This window comes from Apteryx mantelli, chromosome 4 (assembly GCF_036417845.1).
Source record: "Apteryx mantelli isolate bAptMan1 chromosome 4, bAptMan1.hap1, whole genome shotgun sequence".
NCBI classification, from domain to species: Eukaryota; Metazoa; Chordata; class Aves; order Apterygiformes; family Apterygidae; genus Apteryx; species Apteryx mantelli.
Window position 1 is genome coordinate 50,233,763 of NC_089981.1, and position 21,158 is coordinate 50,254,920.

At 36.8% G+C, this 21,158-nt stretch overlaps 1 protein-coding gene across 3 annotated transcripts in view; it reads right to left on the bottom strand.

The window, feature by feature from the left end:
- Positions 1–9,329, bottom strand: part of SIPA1L1 (signal induced proliferation associated 1 like 1) — an 82,730-nt gene extending 73,401 nt beyond the window's left edge. For all 3 annotated transcript variants that reach the window (XR_001294930.2, XM_013959429.2, XM_013959428.2), the window contains exon 1: positions 7,663–9,329. Coding sequence is in view for 2 of the 3 variants with exons in the window: in XM_013959429.2 (XP_013814883.1) it covers positions 7,663–9,160 (1,498 nt within the window). In the remaining variant the exon portion in view is untranslated. The remainder of the gene's footprint in view (positions 1–7,662) is intronic.
- Positions 9,330–21,158: the final 11,829 nt, after the last annotated feature.

The window sequence follows — 21,158 nt, forward strand, 5'->3', positions numbered from 1 at the left end:
CAAATGCAGCAACATATAAACAAAGTTGTACATATCTTGTGACAATAACTGAATTCAAGTATGCAATACCTGAAAGGAAAATCTAAGAGAAACTGTCAATAAATAAAAGTCAAGTATCTTACAAGGGAAGTAAGTCCTTCCACAGCATCACTTTCCAGACACTGCATGTCTGGCTATTTCCCTTAAGCCAGTCCCCATGGCACCAGCACAGGCTAAAATGACTGCAGCCATCTCAGTGTAGGTCACCCAGGAACTTCAACTCTACTGAAAGCAATGAAAGCAGGTGGCCTCTGTGAATAAGTACAATTCAGAAGACTACTTCCAGACACGAAAGATCAGATTTCTTTGATCTATGTACTCTAAAAAATCACCTCTGAGCTACTCCCTTTTAGCTTCCTTTACAGTCAGCAGAGATCAACTCAACAGTCACTGAACTCTAGGATGAGATGAACTGTGCCCTGAAGTAAGAGCCATCAGCCCTTGGGCAGATGAGTTGAACCCTAAAAGCACTTTGTGCTTCCTGAGTATAAATGCAGCCTAAGGTGATGAGTAATGAGGTAAAGAATACAGCACAAACATCTAAAGTTAGAGGAGATGAATCCTACTGAAGGAGATTATGAGAAGCTACCAATAGCTACTTTAAAATTGAGAAACTCATTAGCCCAACACAAGAATTCATCTCTCTAATGATGAGCACTGCATGAGAACGATAACTTCAGCGTAACGTCATTGGATCCTGCTTTGTTTGTGGTTTTCATTCTCAGTTTGAACTTTGTCCTGTTACTTGCATCTTTACCAGCTGCTGATAATGAATTTTGAAGCAATTTAACAGCACTTTCTACAATGTTGTCCTTAATCGTCTAAGCTAATTCTCAGTATCACTACCCCTGCACCCCATCTCCAAGCAATATAACAGACATTTCAAGGGAAGGTAGAGAAACCGCATATTCATGAATTAAATGCAGAAAGTTCAAAAGATACAGCAATTCTTCCTTAAAAAAATGCTGCTTTTCAAAAAACATCTATGAAAATGTAAGTAGTGAAAGTAGTTTTAGTACCAATTGACAATTTTTGTGCCCACGTTTTGCAGGCAAAGTGATTTATAGGTATTTGCAAAGAATATACGCACAAGTTATGAATAATACCTCTTGGCTCAGGTAGCAAGAGAAGTTGGAAATTAAGGTGCACAAAACTTAATATCCATACTAAGGTAATAAATTAGTTGTTTTATTTAAAAAACAAGGGCTGTTTCACAACTGCAATTCAAGAATTTTATTTCAAAAATGAAGCACAAAGAAAACTTTTTCTTTTACCTCACAAAAAAAAAAGAAAAGCCTCATTAAAGGCAACACTTCCAAGGCTTGAGATTATTTCATTTAAACTACTGTTGAAAAAAACCTATGTAATTCAAAGATATTCAGGAGATAACTGACAATAGTTATAAATTAATTTATAATTCTAAACTAAAATGCAACATTTCATTGCTTGCATCTTGTACGGACTATGATAATGCTTCCACTCATTCCAGTGGTTGCTGCATAACGCCATTGATGATCTCCCACTAAGAAAAGTGCAAAGCCTGCTTTCCTAGTTTGACTGAGCTCACTGGTCATTAAAACAGATTATACATACTTCTTTAAAAAGTGAAATATTTACTGCAAAATTAAAATGACAATTCCAATGAAAAAGCCTAAGTGAAAATACTTATTTTTCTGGCAGAAATTTATAAGTTTCCCTTGTAGAGAAATCCAATTAAATATATTCAATTTTTAGCAAGGAAGATTTTATGCTTTTCAGATACCTTATTTACCTATGGATACCTTTTCCTGTTGAGGTATTTTATGCAGTTGAACTAGAAGTAAAAATCCAAAACATTTAGTCTCAATAAAATCATGAAAACATTTTCTTCAAATCCTACCACAGTATTTACTTTTTGCATTTAAAAGACTCAAATTTCCAGGCATTTCAACTAGGGTTTTTTTTATTATTATATTTAAAATAAAAGAAAAAAAAATGTCTACTGCATAAATGTAGGCACACAAATTAGAAAATTTTGTCCTGGATATTAAATTTATAAGCACAATAAGGAAAAACTCAGCAGTTCTCAGGAAGCAAGAGGACAGCAGATTTAGAGCTCAGTCCCATAATGTCTTCACCAGTCTAATCTTGAACAAGAAAAGCACTAAAGCATGCTTCTGAGGGAATTTTATATTAGTCACATACTTAAAAGGTACTGATTTGGGGATAGAATATGCAGCTATTTAAAGGACTAAAGCATAATATATTGCATTATCTGCCAACAGTTAAAGCAAAGCTAACGTGCAACTCATTTTCATTATAAAAGCAGCTCGGGAAAGTATTTACTTCTTAGTGAAGTCATTCATTCTAGACCACCAATTCAGATTTGTCCTAAAGGGTAACAAAGCTAGTGACTACTGCTTGATGATGACCTAAACTAAACTGATACTCTTGGTTCTATCCATGCAAACCATAATTCTCAAACCCTTAAAAAACTGGATGGGCAAAGAGAACAGTCTGTTCTTCTGGATTTATAAGCAGTCTTTTCCAAGAAACATTTAGACAAGTTGATAGAAAAGAATTTTTCCATCCATATGGTTTTATTATTGATAAATTGTCTTTCATCTGAATTTATAAATAGGCTAATAAATATGGCTCTCCTTGAAAATTGCTTAATATATTATTAATAATTAATTCATTATCCAGCAAGAATGTTTTTGAAGGGAAATGCATCCACTACTAGGAAAATACACGCCTTAAGTCAGTCCACCTTTACAATACGGATGCAGCATAAGATAGGTTTCTTAATGCATTTCATATAATTTAATTCACAAATACTGGGTATGTGCTTGGCACCTCCAACAAAAAACAAAACAAACACCCACCCCACCCCCAACTCCCCCAAACCCCCAGGAAAGGCTGGTGTGGGGTTAACAGAGGTGAGGATATGGACACAGAAATGTCCACAAGGGATCTGGAAGTGCAGCTGGAGAAGTTAAGGCAATCTAAAAGAGAGAGGAGACATATTTAGGTAGGAAAGAATAAAATGCAATGTGGGGTAACAAAGGATAGCTAGGTCATGCCTGAATTACCCTGTGTCAGTCTTAGATTAAGCCTACTGTACTTCCTGATTTAAAAGTCAGTCAATTATGGTATCAATCTGGACTCCCAAAAATCAGAGTATCTTATGCAACTTATGTATCAATTAAAGTGGAGAAAGATGATGATTAAAATGAGTACTACAAGGGAAGTTAAGGAACTGGCTAACAGGAAAAGCTTTAGGTACAGAAAAAATGTTGATGGAGATCAGGGCCTTGTCTTGGAAGTGATCTTGCTTAATACCTTTTTTGATAACCTTAGCACGAAAATGAAGAACGTGCTGATGCCAAAGCCAGGAGGCACTGGCAACATGGGATGACAGGCATATCATACAAGAACAACTGGATGGCCAAGGACAACAAGAGTGAAGGAAACATACAATCACATCATGTACTTACAGACTAACATAAAGAAATTCTTCAATAGACAGAGATGGGATATGGATATACTAGTTAGCCCTAGGATGACTAGGAGAAAATAATGTAATGCAGACTTAAAAAACAGAAAAATGATTCCCTGATCAACCAGCTGAAGGTTCTGAGCAGGTGGTACTAATGCAATTGTACAAACATTTACAAGACTTCATCCAGAATATATGTACAAATCTGGTGCCCACGTTGAGGAAAGAAATTCAACCCGAAAGCTGCTTCAGGGAAAGCCTGCAAAGATCACATAAGAAAAAGCCTGCAAAGATCACATAAGAAACGAAAAGATCATAATATAAGAAGAGACTCAAGGGAGCTTGCCTTGTCTAGCCAAGCAAAATGAAGGTTTAGAGAAATATGACTGCTCTGGAGACAGATGGATAAAGCAGGAAGAAATTTATTCAGATTTAAGAACAGCATTGTCAGAGAACAAACAGATAAATCAGCCATGAATACATCTAGGCTGGAAACAAGACAGTATCTAATTATCAAAGAAAATTAAGCTCTGAAATAGCTTTACAGTAGTAGCACTGAGAAGTGACTCAAGTGCTTTTAAAAATGCATCTTGATCAGTTTATGAAGGGGATCATATGATGAAGCTTCCTGTGACAGCACAGATTGGGAAGGACTTCCTTGAACACCTTGTCTAGGCTCCTGCACCTCTAGATAGCTTGATAAGACTTATGAACCAAACCTTAAGTGGTCAAGACCATGCAAAACTGCATTGTGAAATACAAAGTCATATCAAAATACATGGATACCTCTTTGAATATCAATTATTACCATTTGAAGCAAGTCACTAGTGAAACCTCCAGAAAATTAAACTGAAATATTCTTAATACCAGCAAAAAAATATATTTGTGCAAAGAGACTGAAAGGAACCTATCCCGTCAAACACCTCAGTGATGTCCCACTTCTGCTATACCAAAACTACACTTCAGCCTTAATTTCCCCTTTTTTTTGGAAGTGTTATGGTAGCCATACATCTGTTCCCTTCCATAAAGCAAAAACTAGTTGTTACAGATGAATGCATAGCTTTTTCTGTACACACATTTGCATATACTCATGCAAACTGGAGTGCTGAAGCAAGCTATTTTCAGTGTAGTTAACTGTACAGATTCTTCTTTTATACATGATGTGCCATTTGGATGATTAGGTTAAAAGTTATTCGGGCAGCAGCTACTGGTCACATACCAATGTAACAACCTGAAGGTCAAATAATAACCATATGTATCAGGACTTGAACACTTTCCAGAGACAGTAAATAGCTACTGCAGAAGAAAAATAATTCCATTATGTGAAGTAAAAGAAAAGGCTGCCCGATTTCCAAAGCATAAGCAGAACAGAACTGAATAGATGAACAACTCAAGATGATTTTAAAAAAACCACGTAATTTGTATGCACTTTTTAATGACTGCTGCATCTAACTGCAATGTTGATATCTTAAAAGGATACAGCTTCTATAAAAATAAATAAAAACATGCATAAAAAATCAATAAATAATTTAAAAAGAGGCTTTCTACACACTGAAGATAGTTTTCTTGTTGTTGATAGGCATGCATTGCTAGGTCTTTTCTACTGCAAAAATCCTATAGAAAAAAACTTCTCATGTTTTAATGAAACATCCTGTCAGTTACAGAAAAATCCAGCCCTGAAAAAATATTAGATATTTCTAATAGCAGATCTGCTGCAGAAAATAATAATAAATTTTTAAAAATCAAGAATTTTTCATTTGAAAATTGAGCCCCTTCTCTGGGGCTTTTCTTCATCTTGGAAGCAAAGACCTGAGGAAATGGGATTCATTTTTAAGTTCCTGTAGAACTTTTGGCCTAAAAAATTTGTCTTTACTGTGACACATTGTCAAGACTCTGTCAAAAGTTGCATTAAAAAACATGCCAGGTATAAACATTTAACTCAAGTGGTCAGCCAAGAAAAAACTAAAACAATTTTTTTTTTAATCCATGTGCTCTGGACACATTCATTCCTATTCTCCTTTTCCAAAGCATTTTTAACTTTACATCATAGCTCATATTTTCTTTTTATCTTCATATGCTTCTTTTCTCTGCATTCTTTATAACTGGGGAAGCAACTAGGCCAACAACCAAATGCAGAGGAGTAAAAAATAGTCCCTGATCTCAGGCTCTCTCCTCCAAACGTACCTCACCTTATACTGTGCAGAAGAATTCAATTTTTTCCCTGCACTTTCCTCTCTAAACTATATGGATCAACCACTCAAAAGCCCTGCAGCACAGGCTACCTCTCAGCCCTAAAAGGTCTCAAAAGAGAAGATTATGGGAGGTGTGACAAGAGCCACCCAACCAAGGGACGATGCAGGAAGAGGAAAGAGAGACATGTTTCAAGAGAAGACATTGTAGGGAAAACCATGAGATGAGGGTCTGAGCTGTAACCCACAGCTCATGAACTGAAGTTTTTCCTGGCCAGACCATCCATTCATTTTAGCTAGGCAGCCCTATTACTTTAAGCCCTTATTATTTTATTAAGGGAAACAAGCTCTTTTGAGTTGCTTTCACTAAGTAGACAAAACACAGTCCTGATCACTGGTACCCAAGGAACAAACATTCTTCAGGCCAGTCATTAAACCAGCTCCATCTATCAGGAGACAGAATAGCAAGTGGCATGATGCTGCACACACAACTTTTTTTTTTTTTTTTTTAACTTTACAGAATTCTGGATCGCAATTCTTTTTGCTTCCTTTCAGGATCATGAAAAGTCAGTGAGATTTGCATCTCATGTTGCTAGAATGACTTTGATGGGATGCATATCTGAATAATGTTTGGGTTTTGGTCATTTCTGTAGATCAGAAATCTTTGATCTGAAATTTTTTTTCCCCATATATATCCAATAAAAATGGCATTCCTTGGTTTCAGTAAAACCAGGTGATAAGAGAAGTGTGCTCTATTTTCAGATACACTGTTGTCATTATAACACAGACAGATATGGTAGTGGTTATGGGTTTTCTTTCTTTTCCTTCCTCCCTTCCTTTTTTTCATTCCAATTTATACTGATTGAAATAATTTGTGTTTTCCTTTAAATTCTAATGAAAACTCTAAATCTAAAGTTAAGGTTCCTGCAGTTGTTTTCAACAGAGATCCACAGATCTTCATGCACAAGCCTAATTTTTCTTGGGCATTCTGTTCAGGGCCAGGTACAGATGATAGATTGTAGAAGTACTACTAAGTTTTAGAGAAGTATATACAAACTCATTGTAAATACAATTTTATATTCAACTTCCCACTTAAATGCCTGAAATATATTGCTTATTTAAAATACTAAAACTCCCTGAAGAAACACGTGAAACTGATTTTTTTTTTCCCCCTTTCTTATAGGTTCTATAGAAATTTCATTCTGCATATCTAAAACAGCCTTTTAGGTTAACAAGCAGTCCTAAAACCAGTTGCAACATCTCATTTTTAACCTATTCATGCTCTTTAAAACTACCAATATAAAAAACTACCTATATCAATAAGAAACCACCAATATGAAAACTACCTGTATATAAAATTTTTCAGGATCTGACAAATTAGAATTTTCTTTCTAGAATGATGACTGTAATGAAAGATGTAAGTCAGGAAAAGAGTCTTATATATTAAAAATAAACATGGGTAGTTTATTTCTAAGATATTAAAAAGTTTGAAGAATATTGCAAATGACATCTAAGTTTCCAAGCTGCACATTCCCACTAAATCCTTAGTGCATCAGCTTTTTATGTAGAGGGAAGAAAGTTGTCACATTTTAGTTTTACTTTAATGTTTAACAAACAAACAAAAAAAACCCCACAAAACTTTCAAGTACCAAAAACTCCCCCTTTCCCCAAAATGGATACCAAAGCTGCACTTCAAGACGTATATAATTTGTAGCCATTGCTAACCATCTGTGACATAATGATACCACAAAAACTTTTTCCTCCTCCCTAAGGCAGTGACAAGGTCTACTAAACATAGCATGTATTGGTTAAAGAAGCAAATGGGTAAAACAATGTGGTTAAGCACTGATGGTAAGAAACATATAATTCATGCAAATATTACTATTATATGTCAGCTAAATTTATATTTTGATTAAACAAAAGATCGGTAACATTGGGAGAAACAGATGTACTTACCTTTCTGATAGAAGAATTTTCGATAATAATATGCACCAAGGTCTACATGTTCAACAATGTATCTTTTCACTCTCTCTAGATGTAAAATCAGATTCTCCTTGGGAACTTCTAGAACTGCTACTCCTGCATTTGTGCAATGAGAACTCAGAGTTGACTCAAATGAGGCACTTTCACATCCACTGAAGGAACCTGAATTAGATTTGGAAAGGCTGATCTTCCTCTCCCCTTCCCCACCAATCTCATTACGAAAATAAGGACAACTCATCACAAGTTCATTGCTTTTATCATCCCCCTGGTCCATATTGAGACTTCCTTTTGAATTCAGATCTTCAGTGCTCCCCATTGGAGAATTGAAACTTGCAGAATGGGACAAGGGTCCAGACACAAGTGACGCTACAGCAGCAGCAGATGCTCCTGTTGTTGTGTTCCTTCTTTTAATAACATTATGCCTGTTGATTGCTGCTTCATTTAAATCAAATAATATGCTCTGTACATCATAGTGAGCAAAACACTTTGGGCAAATCCAAGGCTTGACACTATCTTCTGACCTGTTATCGTCAAGATCTGAAGACTTCCCAAGCTCTCCTTCACCTTTGGCATTGCGCAACTTACGAAAAATGGATGAATCTCCTGTCTCAGATTTTGAGCGTCTCTTGAGTGGTTTCTCCCTTTCCTTAAAGAGTCTCAGGTTCTCCCTTTGAGTAATAGGCCCATCTATCACATCTAGAGAGAATCCCGAACCCTTGCTTCCACTGGCAATCAGGAGTTCACTGAGCTTAGTTGTGGCTGGGCTTCTCTGATCAGACTTTTCATCTTTATAGCCCTTCAGTAAGTCAAAAAAACTTTCCCCTGAAGTTCCCTGCTTATCTATTGAAGATGTGCTGCCATATTCCCTGTGCAGGGATGGTCCAGATTTAAAAGTAGGTGAGATGCATTCATCAAAACTATCCACATCAAGCTCACTTATGGTAATGTCACTGTTACTGCGCTGTCTTATTCTGCGAAGAGCTTTCCTAGGTGAACTGGGGTAGCCATCAGGTGTAAGAAACCTAGAATCGAGATTCTCAGATTGTCTGGTCTTGCTTTTAAGTGTGTTCTGGATGCTCTTTAACATGACAGAATCACTAGCATTCAGGTTAACAGAGCTTCCCTGACTCCCAGGACTGCTTTTAGAAGACATGCTGTCAAGGCAACTTGATGCATCAATATCTTGACTAGATCTGCTTGTTTCCTTGATGTTGTCCTTCCTTGGGGGCCAATCAGCAATCCTTGCCCTGACCCCCATTTTAGGGACTCCAGGAGTAGAGGTAAGGTGATGGGAACTTTCATTGCGAGGAGGTCCAACCGGAGCCATGACTGCAGATCCTAAGCTACCATTCTGTGACCTAAAGCGCCTCATATAAAAGTCATCCGAGTGGACTTTTGAGGTGCCATCTGTTCCAACTGATACCCCAGTGGCAACAGTCCTTTCAGTCTGGGACCGCTTCAAGCTGGTCATGATCTTTCAGTGTGTTCAGCCTTAGTAAGTTCCAAAAGAAGATACAGTCATTTCTGCTTTTTAAATGCACAGTTCTCTTTTGGAGAATAGTCTTCAAAATATGCAATGGTTGCATGAGATCTTAATCGTGGACATTTAAGGACACAGTTAAATGCAAGGTATCTAGAGAATTCAGTAGGATTTGATAAGCAGTAATTTCCTTTAACTTTCGCATTTTAAGAAGTGGCCATGCTCCAGTATCTTCAAACTGTTTAAGCATCACTTGCACTCCAAAACATCAGTTATAATCCAATCATTTCTGCTTCTTTTAAACCTAGAATAGAGGAAAAGGGAGATAAAAGCATTAATCATTTTATACAACTTTTCTTCATAACTGATGCTATCAAAGTAACTAAGATTTCTAACAAACATGCTTTTAAATCTCATTGACCACTATCTCAAAAATGCAGTGTAATGGTGGTGAAGAAACTTCTAGATATTGTTTGTTGATTTGCCTTCTGAAAGAATACTTTTACATTTGGATTCCGCATCTACATACAAACTTTTCCTTATGAACTGACTCATGAGAGTTTTTAGTTTGGTTAATGGAGAGCTTTACAAATCAGAAGGACAGAGCACATTTCCTCAACTGAAGGACACATGTAAGTAATTTACTATAACATCAACAGATGAGCCAAATCAGGAGCCCAAAATTCTTTAAAGGGTTTAAAAGCAATACCAGCATGCACCCTTGGTTGCAATTGGGTATTAACAATGCCTATTCAAATATTCCATTAATTTAAATAACTGAAATGCTAACCAAAAAGGGAAGGAAGCCAACTGGCAGAAAGATTATGAAATGATAGTAGAGATCATGGCTGTTGATAGCATCTATTCTACATTTTGCACAGCCTTATTTGCAGATCAACTGAATACTCCAGAAAACAACCTCAGCACAGATTTCACACTGTAAATAAACACAAACTAAATAGAATCACGCACTTTTAAATAACTTGATATGAAATGTTCCATTTATTTCCCTTGTTAAGAAAACACAGCTTCTCTGTAATTCATCTTCACAAAGCCATGGAAATTAAATGCTTTGCCATACCTCATCAGTACCAAAGCCTTACAATATCCTTTGAGGAGCTAAAAATAAAAAATAATAATAATAAAAAAAATCTACAGATATACTCTGGCTGGTAGAAGACAAAAAACATGAGACTGTCAAGATAAAATCTTGCATTGCTGTGTACAACCTTTAACACAAAGGAGTTAACAATTTTCAAAGGCTGAACTGATTACACCAAACATGGCCTTTAAATACTTGCCAAACACTTGCGGAGAGATGCTGCTGAACCAGCACCACATTGAGAGTTCACTATTGTCTACGAAACAAGGCTTTCTAATGCTTATAGGAAAACCATTACTTTCTGCAATCTCTTCTCAAAACTAGAGAGTACTTTCCTCCACAGTAATTAAATAACAAGCCAGAATACTTTCTGCCTCCAAAGGCAGCAACTTTAACTTCACTTGCCATAGACAGTACTGCTTTGAAATAGTGGCTGCTATTTATATAAAGCTGAACACTTAAGGAATACTTAAAATGCAAGCTGAGTGCATTATAGATGACAAAAACAGTACAAATGATCTATGGTTACTGTATTTGTACAGCTGTTTACATAAATGTAGTTATTTTCCTCATAAGTCTGCTACAACAATACTGTTGAAACAATAAATATTTTTTTCTACCTAAAGAGAATAACTTTAAAAGGCTGTCCAACTATTTAACTGTTGCAAAACTCCTGAATTTTAAGCTGCATCAATTATTTTTAACTTTTATACATTTCAAACACTATTCTGGTTAATAACTAATCAAACTGATGAACTTTTGTGTACAAATCAAATCAGGGAGGGAAAAATACAAACACTACACACCTTCACATAACCTAAAGTTTTATCTGCACTTTTCAGTCATGGCATAGCAAACAACATTTATGTAGTAAGCTCTACGAGATGGGAACACCATGTAGTCATTTTCAAAGAATTATATAGATTTATTTTTAGAGAGAGAATGGAACAAAAAAAAAGAGAGAAAAAAACTCAAAGATATAGGGCAGGAGAAAAACAGGCCAAAAGAAATAGGAAAGAAAGAGTCAAGCTTTGGGTGGAATACAAAACAGGCAGAAGTACAAATGCCCACTACCACACACTCCTCTTTATAGCCTGTAACGAAACCCAAGATTTCTGTTCATCACCGTTCCTCTTCCATCATCAATATCTGTGAAAGTAAAGCATGTATCTATTCTTTCAGAAGGCAAATCAACAAACATCTGCTCCCCCTCAAGTGCTAGTCCTTACAGAAACTGATAACCTACTACTGCTAGTTACTCAGTAACTCAAGGGCAGAAGTTCATGTGGTTCTTTTAAAGATTCCCAAACCCGGAGTTAAGCATATAAACATCCAAACGATACCTTTTTTTTTTTTAAGTTTACTTTTTTTTTTTTTAATTCCTTTAAATTTTGGTGACAACTCCCCTAAATAACTAACAATATATGTAAGTGCTCTGCAGAACTTATTCCTGACCTGTTGTATATATGGTACAGTATACAGCACAGTACATTTTCCAAAGGAAATATTTTTCCTGTTCCTCAGCATCAAGGATGTACTACTCTGAGGACCAGCTGTTTCATGTTCTGCAGTTTTCTACAAGAATCCTTCTTCATCTACTGTAGCAGCTGTAATACAGATACTAAATGATTAAAATAATAGCTAATATTTTACTCCAAAGAACTGAATTCTTCCCTTGCCTGTGCCTAGTTTATATGAATCAAATCACCTAAACCAAGTTTTTTCTTGAGACAGTAACTAGCTGTCTGCTGTTGTTCCTCTACAGCCGCGTCTGCCCCAGCGTCTAATTTGAGACCCAAGTGTCTCACCTGCATAAATATTGAGAAGCTCCACCCAAAATAAAGGGAAACTTTGCTAATAAAACATTATTTTCTATAATATGAAACACTCTGAAAGTATAGGTACTGGATATACTGGGCACCAGGTTTAATGGAAAAGGAACAATAATAGCAATCTATACTTGGATAGTTTCTCATACTCACTACTTGCAAAACATGATAGCATCAAACACAGGGTGAACCAAGCTGGACTTAAATGACAATCAGTTACCAATGACCAGATGATATTAAGCACTGGAAAAGCTGAAGAAAAATAAGCAGTAAAACCGACAACAAAAAATATGTAGGCAATTATTAAAATTAGTGACAACTGGAAGATAGGCAGTATTGTATCTACTTCTAAAGATCACAGCAGTAATTCTGAAAAGTAACAATTCCTGTTTTGTTACTATTTCAATCTGCAAAAAATGTAATTTGAGGTAGAGCTATAAATATTTATATGAACATAATATGGCAAGGACAAAATAACACTAGGACTAGGGACCATTTAGGTCAAACTTAAAAAGTCTTTGGAGAGGAACCCCAAGACAGTTTGCAGTCCTACATCATTCTTTGGAAAAGGCAGATAAGTCAAGAGTTCTTGATTCATTATTCTTTATGATTGAAATTAGTCATCAGGAAAAAGATGACGACCTACCATTCAAGATTTCATCCAGAGGCCTTTGAATAAAAAGGAACCTTCCAAGACTTTGAGAAAACTATATAAATATTTCATGACAAAAAAGCAAATGCAAGTACTTCAATAAGAAGTGTCTGTCTTAAATTAGCTCTTGATAGTCAAAAAAGCCCCCACTATAATTAGTCTTTATCTTGAATTCAGGTAGCCAAATAAGATAATTAAAAATCTACTTTTCAGATGAATGGAAAAACAGATCAATTTTTGATTTCAACAAGGAAAACTGGGTGCATCAATCCACACACCTTCATTCACTATATCTGATTTATGTGAGATCATTACTTGCTTAACAAGCAAGTAGTGACTTTACCCACAACCAAGTTTTCTGGTCTTCCTAACACAAAAGAACTTAAATGATGCTTGTAACGACTTTTACAGTATGGAGGGGAGTCATAAACAAAATGACCCTCTGTCTCCCATACTTGGGCAAATGGTTGCACCTCTAATACACTGCGGTGATCCAAAGCTTCTGGAGCGTTTGTATGGTGGGACAGAACACGCTCTTAGCAAGTTCGCTGATGATGCCAAACTGGGGGGAGTGGTTGATACCCTAGAGAACAGGACTGCCACTCAGCGAGACCTCAGCAGACTAGAGAAATGCCTGACAGCAAGCTCCTGAGGTACAGAAAAGGCAAATGCGAAGTTCTGCACCTGGGATGTATATGCAACAGCAGAAGCTGCGAACTAACTAGTTAAAGAAACACTGCAGAAAAGGACGAGAGCGTCCTGGTATCAGCAGAGCACCCTTGCACTAGCAGTAGCGTAGCCAGCAGCTCAGGAGAAGTCATTATTCCTCTCTATTCCTCACTTGTGAGGCTGAATGTGAAACCATGCTCAGTTTTGGGTCCCCCCGTACACACACACACAAAAAAAAAGACATTGACATCCTGAAGCAGCCAAGCGGAGGGCCGCTAAGATGGGTAGGGGGCTGGAGTGCACACTCCAAGAAACATCTTCAAGGGAGATTATACACAGTGAGAAGATGAGGGCCAACTGGCACAAGTTAAAATGAGGGAAATCCCAATTAGAAATTAAGAAAAAAAAAATCACAATGATAGTGGTCAAACACTGGTACAAGTCAGCCAGAGAGACTGAAATCTCCATCACTGGAGATATTCAAAATTCAGCTGCACAAGGCCCTGAGCAGTCTTACCTAACTTCAAAGTACAATCTAAGTTTAAGGTTGGCACTGCTTTGGGCAGAGGTTAGACCACACTGAAATTATTCTATGATTCTACACACCAGACTAACCACAAATGGGCAAAAAGAAATACAGTTCACACATGCGTGTTATTTGCTGCACATGTAACAGTTACTATGCATTTTTGACAGTTCTGTGTAAGTGTACAAATTACATTTGCAAACTAAAGTGGCTCTGGAGGTCATGCACACACAGCAGGCTGCTTTACATAGTACCAAGTATGTCTGTATAACAACAAACCCTGAAATCTATTAAAATAAAATAAAAATAAAATAAATGAACCTAGTTGCCTGTTCTCCTTTCCATTCTTTTCCTCCAAACTCTTATCACAGTTGGACCCTGAAAGCTTCATATATAAAGGTATACCATTTTTGGAAGCCTACTGTTCCAATAAAAATTCTGAATGGTCTGTTTTCTAATTTGGTATTTCTATTTTCTCTTTAATAACTGTTTTTAAATCTGGTTTAAACTTTGCTACTTCAATTCTACCCTGCTTAGATATTTCCCATACAACCTTCAATGAGGTTTTTGTTTAGTTTCAAATCCAAGTCTTACCTGCAAAGATTTACTAGGTACTTCGTTACCTGCTGGGGACATGCTGGGATTTTAGATTGTCGGATCATGAACCCTAATGACTCTAATTTTCTGCTGTTGGCAGAGATTTATTTTTGAGCACCAAATTATTTATGGTTCATAATGTTCCAGAGGAAAGACTTTATATTTCATCATCAGTCCTCATTAACAAATGTCATTTTATAATTAGAAATTTGGGAATAAGGGAATCTGTTTTTAAATTCTAGAAAAGTCTCACTTTTGTCGAAGATCCACAACTCTCCTTCTCCCCCCCTAAAACCAAACAGTAAAATATAGTAATGACAGTAAATACAACATTATCAGGTTTATTTTAAATTATTTGTTATTTTAGGATAGGAGGTCCAGAAGAGCATTTTATATAAAGTAATTTTTAAGCATTAAGTAAAATCACCTCTATTCCATAGTGTTTACTGAAATTTAGTCAACCTGGGAAACTCAGTGCAACACGCACAAGTTACATCAATAATCCTTGTTAACTTTTCCTAGTAGAAGAATTTGCACAACCATAAAAGCTCTCTGACAACAGAAAAACAAATGAGAAGAATGAAAAATATTGCATATATGAAAGCTTCAGCTATTTGTATCACAAATTCTTACCTGAATTATAACACAGAACAAAATCCTAGGAGGAAAATATTCATTTATCAGCCAATTAAGTCATTATATGTTGAAAATAATGTCTAATTTCATAAAATGAATTTCTCAGAGGAGAAAAATTCAATTTAATCATTAGAACTACTTGGCTTTATACAGTTAACTATTATTAACTTGATCTTTTTCTTTCTTAGATTAACTTGCCTTCAATTATAATGATGAAGTTAAAAGGTTCATCATTCAGAGGAAGTTTTCATGAACTGAAAGGCTATCTGAAGAATAATGTTTGATATTTTTCTAGCTTCTCAGCTTTACTTTTGTTATACTTTGAAGAATTGTTGTTTTTTTGTTTATGTTAATGGAATTTGTGAAAATTGTCAGAGCTGCATAGAGTGCAAGATGGATTCCCCTGAGTGTTTTACCAAGGTAACTTTGTCTCCTTCCACCCAGATTTATGCTGTTCTGTGAAATTTGCCACCGACTTAGGTATAACTCTGCATTTCTACCTTTTTCTCTGAATGATTCATTGCTCCCTAATCCTAGGAAGAAAACATTTGTACTCAGGAGATACATTGCTATCTGTTGCCACATATAGAATGATTACCCGTGCTGATCTGTGGAGCTTTACCAGCACTTTATTTTTAAGTTTATTCCCTGCTGTGGTTCACTTTAAAACATATGAATGTTTTATTTAACCTATGCAAGGTTAAATTGATTTTAAGACATAATAGTAATTAATTTGAAATCACCAAAAATTAATTTGAAATCACTAGTCACTAGTTTAGTGATTTGAATCACTAAGCTAATTATTTTGAAATCACTAAACTAAACACTGATCACTACTGTCAGTTTTGGCAGCCTTGCAACATGCCTTCTGCAGGCAAACAAGCTTGCTCTGCCCATGCTATGAAACAACTGGAAAGCGTGTGGTCACCGTAACAGTGATCTCTAACAGTGCCTAGGCTGAGCCAATGCACAGTGGCACTCAGCAGAATTTGCTAGCTCAGATTTTGGGCCATACTAGCCATGGTCAGAGACCATTGGTCAGCTCAGAGCACACTAAGCCAGCTCACGTCTGTCCAAAAAGCCAATGTAGTCACAACCGTATAAGTCATATTCACTGTCAGTCAGTGGTAGTGTTCATGACATAACAGGATGGTAAATAAGACATTGCAAAAGGTGTGTAATTGAGACACACATAAGAAGGCAGAGATGGCAATCCCGTACCTGGGCATTTGAGCACATTTTGCTCAGTTATGATCTTCCACTCGTAATTCCATTATTCTTGACTTAAACACTAGAATATCTCAAGCGAGAATTATGTCCCATGTTTTTACATCAATTTTGTAATCTAATAATTCAGAGGAGGCTATCACAATACTCAAGGCACAAATAACTGTTGCTGAAGCACACCCTGTTAAGGTATCCTTCTAATCGAGTCAGAAAGAGAGAAAACACACTATGTGGTTATTCCAACTTCAACACTCATTTTCCATTTTGGTAGCAGTGTCACTCCTTAGTTAAGTAAAAGCAGAATTCCTTTATTAGAAGCTAATTTACAGGACCAGAAAAAAAGATGCTGAGAGACCTTACTGTATTCTGTGCATAATACATTCTTTCTTACCAGGAATACACCAGTCCTGGAATAAGACAGTTAACAGCAGTAGTTTATTTTTATGAACTAGCATTGACACTAGTGCTTGGTCTCTAGGATGCAACTTTAAAACAGAGCTAAAATGTGATAGCAAAATATTTCAACTCTCAGAAGCCATCTCTTAAGAAAGTAAAGTTTCTCCAGCAACTACAAAGGAGAGTTCCACTTTCTCTTCCCACCACCTTTTTATAAAGATGTTTCTCTTATGCATTTCTCTTCCAATTTCTTGATTTGTTTTCTTGTTGACAATGATATCTTGCATTCCTCAGTAATGGGTCCAGAAACAGACTTCTCTGCTGTGTGCACTCTTTTAAGAGTCACCTATCTGTAAAGTGTCTCCATTAATCATCGACAATAACTTCTGATACCACAAGACTGACTTATGAATAGTCCCAAGCCGAAACCACATAAAATAACCCCCACCTCCCACCCCGAAAAAAGGAAATAGGCTGATACCTGGTGGTACGGGTACTGTGTTTCATAAGGGCAGCTCAACGTAATTGCCATATACGACAGTAAGTACTATGGGAGTACTTCCCTGAAGTTTCTATCCTTGCTCATACACTGCATACTACAAAGCCACCAGCGACTTCCCCACCCACAACCTGGACTCAAGTTTACTTCCAGCATACCTTTGCTATCAATATGAAGATACAGCTTAGCCTGTGGGCTCTGTGCTGCCCCAGTGGCTACATTCCTGGGGGTCAAACTTGGTTTTCCAGTGCTGAAAGTCACCTCCATGTAACGTTTATATGACATACCACATAAACATCAGAGTTAACTGAAAGACCTCAGTTTGGAATAGGGGGACAGAGGTGCTAACCTGCTACCTTAAAACTTTCAGTTGCTTCTAAGTATCACAGAGTGTAACCCTTAAAGTTTGATTTTTCTATGAGAGGTGTTTGCCTGAGCCTTTCTAACTTGGATAATAGGATTACTAAAAGAATAAAAACATTGTTCTAGTATTTAGAAAATTTTCCCCAAACCATTTTATTCCTTTCATCTATCACTGCAGTTGCTTCTCCTTAAACTCAAGATTTGCCAAAAGAATTGCAAATAGTTTTTTTTGCTGTCTTCATGAAAAATCATTTAACTTCCAAATTTTTGTAGACTAATGTTTCTCTATAGGTTGATTGATTATAGAGTCATGCGTCTAGGGGAAAACCAAGAGCAGCTTTTTAGAAGTCGAAGTTAAATCTTACCTAAAATTAACAGGCTTTATTTCAAACCACCTTTGTAATAACCATCTGGAGAGTGTTCCATATTCACACACATTCCTGAACATGCTCCTGCAACTATTGCTCCTGATTTAATGAAAGAGACTGTTGCAGCACAGGAGATCAGAAATCAGGAGCAGGGAGACTGATCCTAAGGGCCCCCAACCCCAGTTAGTGCAGAGGGAGAAGGAAGCAGTGCAATTTAAATGCAGGAATGTAAACAGCAGGATTGAAGCATATTGGGAACAGGGTAAGAGAAGGCTATGGAAGTGAAATAAAGAGGAACGCTGACTAATTTTTTTAAACAACACTATCTCATTTATTGATTCATTCAAGTCTACATTCAACTCAGCATTGTTAATTCCATCAAAGGCTTTATTTTGGGGGTGGAGAGGCAAGAAGAGAGGGGAGATTGTTTTTTGGTGCCAACACATGATTTTGACAAAGAAGAAAATAAGGCAGAGAGATTAAAATGTAATGAATTCCAGAATACTGGTGTCCCATTTAAGATACCTGGAGCCTGATGCTTTCATGTACTTAGCAAGATAAATATACTTCACAGGCTTTTCAAGTATGGCTTTTGATTCTTTGATTCACAGCTGAGAAACAGAATAATTTAAGCTGGAAGGTATGTCTGGAAGTTTAATCCCTCTGTGCAAAGCAAGGCCAAGCTCCAAGTTAGACCAAGTTGCTCATGGCGTCTTTTAGTAGAGATTCCACATATCTTAAAGTAGCTTGTTGCATTATTTGTTCATGGTGAAAATTTTCTATGTTCAGTATTAAATTCATACTTACATTTAATGATTTTTTCCAAGTTTCTAAAAAGCTGGATTTGGGACTGTAAACAAAGAAGGATTAGAGTTTCCAGTGTTTATTATAACAGCACTGACGAAGTAATCTTGTGCATCCCAGCCTGCCCCACTGGATGACAATCTATTGGCTTTACGCTCTGAAGCCTTCTCAAGCCACAACAGATTCTGTCCCGTACCTGGCTGTCATGTCCAGACATATGTTCATCAGCATGGGGGTAAGAGCCTTTCACTTCAAAATTACAAAGACCCTGCCACCTCAGAAATAAACCTCCTCTCTTCTTTCTGCCACCTGCTTCAACACTTCTTCCAAGGCTTTTTGATTTAACTTACCTACCTTGAAGCCTTAAAAATTGCAATTGCTAGCATCAGAACCTCTATTATTTGGACTTCAACCTCCAAATCTGGGAATCTTACACTTTTCAACTCCAGCTGTAGGTAAAGTTTTGCATAAAAAATGCTGGCTGACAAGGAAGTCACTGTCCTAGGCATTTTTGGCTGAACAGGACAGAGTTAAAGCTGAGCAATTCAGATGTTATTCCTGACATAACAAAGCCTTGTTACAATACTGTTAGAAAACAGGTAATTCCACATCCTGAGCAGAACATAATATACAATTTGGGAATAATTTCCAAACTTCAACTATCATTTTAGCTTATATGAGGAAAGTCTCCAAAACCTTACACTCAGCAAATACAGTACTTTATTTTGTACAACAATGCTTCAATGTTTCATTTTATAAACATTTATAGTTTTGGACAGCATTTTTCATAACCTGCTGGTTGAAAAATTTTCTTTTAAAGATAAGGTAGAAAAAAATGCCATCCCTTGTCATGACTAGCAGGTCATTTATCTTCAAGGAACTCAACTCTTCTTACTTATCTCCTTCAATGTAAAACATTTCACTCTATTTACAAAGCACTAAAGCCATGAACAATGGAGAGAAGAGCAAATTATTCAAAAGAAGAGAGGTTCTATGATCCAAGTATATTGTACCTAGGTTAGATGAGAGGGACTTCTTCATTCCCCCCAAATTATCTCAGCATCTTTTTCTCCTTTCTTCTAATACAGCTTCATGAGATGGATAAATTTCACATTCCTTTCACCCAGAGCACTCTTTCCGAATGATCCCCGCACCAAGTTCTTTGCGTTTGAACACAGCTTCTTATCCCATATAAAGCTCTCCTGTCACTCCTCATTCTTTCTTTCTGGTCCCATCAGTGATTCTTCATCTCTGTTCAACCCACCCACCCAGAACCTGCTCTCTCATCTACACCCTTAGATCCCCACGTGATGTGTTCCCAACTCCTGCATTGCCATCATTCCATATCCCTCACTTCCCTGAAGTGCCCATGTTTGCCCACAAACACCAAGACCCTTGGCGGTTCTCCAAGCCCCCACTTCACCTTCTCCTTCCTCCAGGTCTCCTGAGCACCCCAGCACACATCACCAGTTCATTCTGACCCCAGCTGCTTGCTCTCTCCACTACCGCCCTCTCCCAGCCTTCCTTCGACATCGACAGATAATTTTGCCATGAGGCGAATCAGGCTGTGGCCCCCGACAGAGCAGGACAAATGCCATCAACCTGAGTCACAGACCGCACTTTGCTCACTCAGCAAAAGCTACTCGAAAGACAACTGAGCAACTTATCAGTCAAAATATTTGGAGCTTTCAGTTAACTACTACACATTCAATACATCCCTACAGTTTTGAAAAAACAAATTACATTATTACTTCAGTCTACATACAGTCCTTGCACATTAGAAAAAGCCACAGAAAGCAATTGGAAGTTATACAGGTAAAAATCAAGTACTATTTAAAAAGTGAAAAACAAGGTCAAGTTCTTCTTAAAATTTAATATTTTGAAGGCAGACAACTAAAATAAAGTTTTTTCCTGCTAGAATGCTCACTGGGAAATAAGTGATCACCAATGATTTGGAGAGAGAGATCTCTGCTGATGCTTAACACCAAACTCATAATGCAGCATGAAAGCAGACAGTTTTCACAGCTAGGCTCTCCCTTGGTGATTTTCAAATATAGCAATGACCTACGTTCTGGCTGCATGCTTTGAATGTACTATAGAATTACTTGTGTTTGGAAAAGCAGGTAATGAAAGACCCTTGATCATCTGCATAGTCAAAATCTCATTCACGCTATTAAAACACATTATTAATCTATCTAAATGGTAATCTTCTATGGTATCTCACACAAAGTTAAAATACACTTTGCCCAGAAAAAGACATTTTATTTTTGTGTACAGGCATATATTTTTTATTATGTATATTTTATTTTTGCATACAAGTT